This window comes from Echinops telfairi, unplaced genomic scaffold (assembly GCF_000313985.2).
Source record: "Echinops telfairi isolate 266 unplaced genomic scaffold, ASM31398v2 ScPeMD7_6273;HRSCAF=7185, whole genome shotgun sequence".
Lineage (NCBI taxonomy): Eukaryota > Metazoa > Chordata > Mammalia > Afrosoricida > Tenrecidae > Echinops > Echinops telfairi.
The window spans coordinates 5,035,431-5,040,997 of NW_022110173.1; the positions used below are offsets into that span (position 1 = coordinate 5,035,431).

The 5,567-nt window shown below is 47.1% G+C and overlaps 1 protein-coding gene across 1 annotated transcript in view; it reads left to right on the plus strand.

Annotated features, from left to right (window-relative positions):
- Window positions 1–508: 508 nt before the first annotated feature.
- Window positions 509–5,567, plus strand: part of AKR1E2 (aldo-keto reductase family 1 member E2) — a 28,731-nt gene continuing 23,672 nt past the window's right edge. Inside the window, exons 1-2 of the mRNA XM_045295903.1 lie at window positions 509–570; window positions 3,732–3,899. Of these exons, the coding sequence (XP_045151838.1) occupies window positions 532–570; window positions 3,732–3,899 (207 nt within the window). The 5' untranslated portion in view covers window positions 509–531. The remainder of the gene's footprint in view (window positions 571–3,731; window positions 3,900–5,567) is intronic.

A 5,567-nucleotide genomic window follows, 5' to 3' on the forward strand; every position in this document is an offset into this window, starting at 1 on the left:
CTGTTGCGATCTGGTCACCACCTATGCTTGTGACATCCACAAACCGTTAGGGGGCAGTTGATGAAGTGCCTGCCCCTCTGCAAACGTAGTTGCGCACAGCGTTCTCCTTTACTCTGCAGATCGTGTCTTGTTTAACGCAGCTTTCTTGAGACACAAGTTTCCATACCATTAAGTGCTCGTTTAAAGCGCACGGTCCAACGGTGTTTGGGACACGACGAGGTTGTGCAATCTCCAGAATCTGATCCTGGAGCGGGCAAGCTTACCTTCTGCCCGAGGGTCATTTCCCGGGGCCTTGAAGCCGAGGACTCAGGTCTCATTACCAGATAGCGCTGGCTGCAGCGTCCCCGCCCGGCAATCAACCACCCGCCTTTGCTGCCCACGCGCACACCCGCGAGCTCGCCGGCCGGGCCTCGGGGAGGTGGGCGGGCCTCGCGCGGCGCCGCCAGCCAATCAGGGTCGTCCGCCAGCTGACGCGCGCGCAGCCTCAGCGGGCAGTCGCCGCAGTTGTGGCCGAGACTGCGAGCGGGAGCCATGGGGAAGATACCGGCCTTGGGACTGGGTACCTGGAAGGTACGGCTGCAACGCGGTGGGGAGTGCAGCCGCCCCTGCTGTTGGCTGGCATGCCCACTCCTTAAAGGAGCAGCCTGTGGATTGGGCAAAGCTGGATGAATTTGTCTTGTTTGGGGCGATCCCCATTCCCCAGGCTTCTCGGGGCGCCCTTTGCTTTTCCTGGCCTCCTGCCCTATGGCCGACTTGGGAACCTTGGCAGGAATTCCCTGGGGCCGCAGCTGGCTGCTGCCTTCTGGGCCACGGCCACCACCGAGTGAGGATCCCACGTTCTGGGTTCTAGTTTTTACTTTGAAGTGTCCAGCTGTCCATGGTGCAGAGCCCAAGGAAGGGCCAGAACGCTCGAGGTCCAACCACCCTGGCTTTAGTTTTCTGTAAAAGTTGCCAAATGAGGAAACCTGAAATAGATGGTTTAATGATTTAAAATTCTTGCCTGTCCCAAATCCTGTGAGTTAAATCTTTTGTAAAGCCAATGGATTTTTTATTTTTTTAGTAATGTCAGCTATGCCTCTCTTCATCAAAGATCCTAAACAAGGGACTTGTCACAACTCTGTTATTTTACAGTGGTGGTTCACACATGGGGGCCTGTCGTAGTTATCAAGTGTTGCTTGAACAGCACCACCACAAGGGAGTGGCTTTAACAGAATTTTATTCTGTTTTTGAGGATTTTCATATATTTATTTGAAAAGCCAGAATTTTATTCTTTGATGGTTAGGAGGAAGGTCCACATCTACTTTCAGCGTCTGTGGGCCTGGTGTCCCTTGGAGATCTGTCTCTATGTGTCTTGGTATCATTCTTCCCCGGGGTCTGGGAGATCCCAGGGCAGGGACACTGGGCACCAGAGGATGCTGTTCTCAGTCCTGGTTTTTCTTTTTTGGTGGTTCTGAGATCTCCTCTGCTCCCTCCTCTCCTTTGATCTCTGCGAGAGAAAGGGTGATGCATCTCATATCCCAGGGAAGCCCCCTTACAGCCAGCAGGGATGTGACCTGAGTTAGTGTAGCTTCTCACTGCCACTCGAATCCCCTTGCATTAGGTCAGGACACACCACATCACATCATGGTTGGGTGGTGATGGCATTACGTAACTGCCACATCACATCGCACTGAAAATCATGGCCCTTCCAAATTGACACATCTTTTTGGAGGCAGTTCAACTCACGACAGTGGCCAAGTCTTGATTAATCATCAATGAAAGAACAGTGCCCACAAAGGAAAACCGCTGGGTAAGGGCAGACAAGTTGACAACTAGATCACACAGCAGAAAGAGTGGAAGACGGGGGACACATGGCTCTGAAATCGCCTACTTTTGAAAAATAAAGAAACTTTGGAACTTTACCTTTGTTACTAAGCAAAAACAGCCTGGAAGCAGTGGAAGCCCTTTGGAACCTTCCCTGCTTTGAACTTAACAATGCCGGTCAGTGATATGCGACAGCCTTTCGCGTTTGCTAACAGCCCTTGATAAAAAGATGTTCCCTTTGAGAAATGTCAGAGTAGGTTATTTGGTCAGCTGGAATGAGAACACCCAATCACTGCTCATAAAAATGGCATTTAAATGATTTCTTCTACCAGCTTATCCATTTCTTCTACCAGCTTATCGAGGCCAAAGATGTAGTTCTGTTGAATTTGGTTTCCAGCATGTAGCCAAGAATGTGCACTTGGCAGTCACTTAGATGACCCTTGCTGGACTATTTTGACTTTACCTGCTTCCTTTATTTCTGCCTTTTATGCACTGTTTTGTGCCTCTAACTGCGGAGCCATGAAGCCACCCTTCACCCAGAGGAAGTGAATGCTGCTTCTCCCAGGCCCCCTCAACCTCACCGCCAGTCGGACGCACAGGACAGGGCCGAGTTGGGTGCTCCCCGACAGGAGTAGAAAACCTCCTTTTCTCCAGGGGCAGTGGTTCAGTGTTTGCTAAGTTCAGTGGTGACTCAATGAAGCATAACACTGCTACTAACGAGATGTGGTCGTACATTCTTCAGGTGTTTGGTGTTGGCGCAGTGAAAACAACAACAGCAACAAAACACCTCTGCTACAGCTTTCACCGTTGTAGCCGCTTTGTTAGATGATATTGTTATTTCCAAAAATAGTAAAATAGCATTTCGATAGATTTCTTTCAAGTTTTCTAAGTCATGTGAGTTTCTTTTTTCTTTCTTCCGACCCATAGGCCACAAATAAGAGCCCCAATGGCAGAGTGGATTACTCTTTGAGCTACTAACTGAAAGGCCATCAGTTCAAAACTACCAGTGTCCTTGTAAAGATGTACATCCTCAGAAACCCCGCAGTTCTATCCAGTCCTGTAGGTAGCTGGGAGTCCAAACCGACTCGTTGGCACTGAGTTTTAGGCCTCAGATTGCTTTGCTTCGCTACATAGATATTATTCTTTTGTACCTGATTTTAAAGGGAGTATTTATGATATTCTCACATTTATGCTGATATTTGGTCTACGGTTTGATATTGGACATTCTTTATCAGGTTAAAGAGCTGTTCCCTTTTATTTCTAATTTATTTAGATTTTAAAATCATGAATGGATAGGTGTTGAATCTTATCAAACATCAGTTGAAGCAGTCCTTTGCTGTTTCTCATTTCATGTGCTTACGGGATGAATTATGTTTATGGGCTTTCTAATGTCACACTTCCCTTGCACACCTGAGAAAAACTCAGCTTTCGGTGTGGTATATTTTTACATACAGTACACTGTGGAAAGACGAGGCTCACTACTCCCATAAAAAGAGTTGGCATCCACCCGACAGCAGTGAGTTTGGATTTTGGTTTGGTGGCATCCAGTTTGCTATTATCTTACTTATCATTCATTCCACTTGTTTTACTTACCATTTACATATTCATTCTACATTAGTCAATTCCTTTGTTTGTTCAGGAGGAACAGCACTTAGTTCAAGACTTTGCTGGCACCAAACTTACCTATCGGCACTTTCCCCCACATAGACCTTGGAACCCAGGTTATCTGCAGGCGCCATTCTACTTGGCTTCCTGATTTCAGGACTGCTTGAGAGTGACTTCCTTTTTTGTTGTTGTTCTTCCATTTTCTTTTCAGTGACTTCCTTTTTATGTATCATTTGCTTCTGTTTCCTAGCGTGAAAAGGGGAGGATTTGGGGCAGGGTTTCCATGAATGTGGGTGACTGACTTCTAGTGGTTTATTTTGCAGGCTGCTCCCGGAGAAGTGACGGAGGCGGTGAAGGTGGCAATAGATGTGGGGTACCGGCACTTTGACTGTGCGTACTTCTACCACAATGAGAGCGAGGTGGGAGCAGGGATCCAACATAAGATCAAGGAGGGCGTGGTGAAGCGGGAAGACCTGTTTATCGTCAGCAAGGTAGGCCTTCTCATGGAGGAAGAACCGAGGCTGCTCAGATAACCAGGGAGCAGGAGGAGGTGAAGGACTTTCTTTTTTTTCAATCATTTTATTAGGGGCTCATACAACTCATATCACAATTCATACATGCATCAATTGTGTAAAGCACATTCGTACATTCATTGCCCTCATCATTCTCAAAACATTTGCTCTCCACCTAAGCCCCAGACATTAGCTTCTCATTTTTTCCCTCCCTCCCTCCCCACTCCCCTTTCCCTCATGAACCCTTGATAATTTACAAATTAATATTTTGTCATATTTTGCCCTGTCTGACATGTCCCTTCACCCACTTTTCTGTTGTCCGTCCCCAGGGAGAAGGTTATATGTAGATCCTTGTAATCGGTTCCCCCTTTCCAACCCACCCTCCCTCCACCCTCCCAGTATCGCCACTCACACCACTGGTCCTGAATGGATCATCCGCCCTGGATTCCCTGTGTTTCCAGTTCCTATCTGTACCAGTGTACATTCTCTGGTCTAGCCAGATTTGTAAGGTAGAATTGGGATCATGGTAATGGGGGGGGTGGGGGGAGGAGGAAGCATTTAGGAACTAGAGGAAAGTTGTATGTTTCATCATTGCTACGTTGCACCGTGACTGGCTCGTCTCCTCCCCAGACCCTTCTGTAAGGGATGTCCAGTGGCCTATAAATGGGCTTTGGGTCTCCACTCTGCTCTCCTTCCCTCATTCACTATGGTATGATTTTTTGTTCTTTGATGCCTGATAACTGATCCCTTCGCCACCTCGTGATTGCACAGACTGGTGTGCTTCTTTCATGTGGGCTTTATTGCTTCTGAGCTAGATGGCCGCTTGTTTACCTTCAAGCCTTTACGATCCCAGACACTATATCTTTTGATAGCCGGGCACCATCAGATTTCTTCACTGTGCTTCCATCCTTGGAAACATTTTTCAAACTCATCTGTTTGGATGGCTGACAACACCTCCCTCGATTTTTTTCTTCACCTCTTGTATGTCATCAAATCACTGCCCCTTCATGTCCCTCTTCATTTGCAGAAACAAAAAGAAGTCACACAGTGTGAGGTCAGGTGAGTCAGGTGTGGGGGGCAAGAGAGGCATGCTGTTTTTTTGCCAAAAACTAGCACACTGAGATGGCTGCATGAGCGTGTGCATTGTAGTGGTGGCAAAACCAGTCCTGTCTGCCACAAATCAGGCCTTAAAAGAGATCATTTTATTGGGGCTCTTACAGCTCTTATAACATGCTATACATCAGCGGTTTTCAACCTGTGGGTCGCGACCCCTATGGAGGATTGAATGACCCTTTCGCAGGCGTCACCCAATTCATAGCAGTAACAAAATTATAGTTATGAAGTAGCAACGAAAATACTTTTATGGTTGGGGGGGTCACCACAACACGAGGAACTGTATTAAAGGGTTGCAGCATCAGGAAGGTTGAGACCCACTGCTATACATCAGTTATATCCAGGATATTTATATATATGTTGCCATCATCATTTTCTAAACATTTACTTTCTATCTCAGCACTTGGTGTCAGTTCCTATTTTTTCCCTCCCTCCCTCTACTCCCACTCTCATGACCCCTGATAAATTATTATTGTTTTCATATCTTATACCGACCACTGTCTCCCTTCACCCATGTTTCTGTTGTTTATCCCC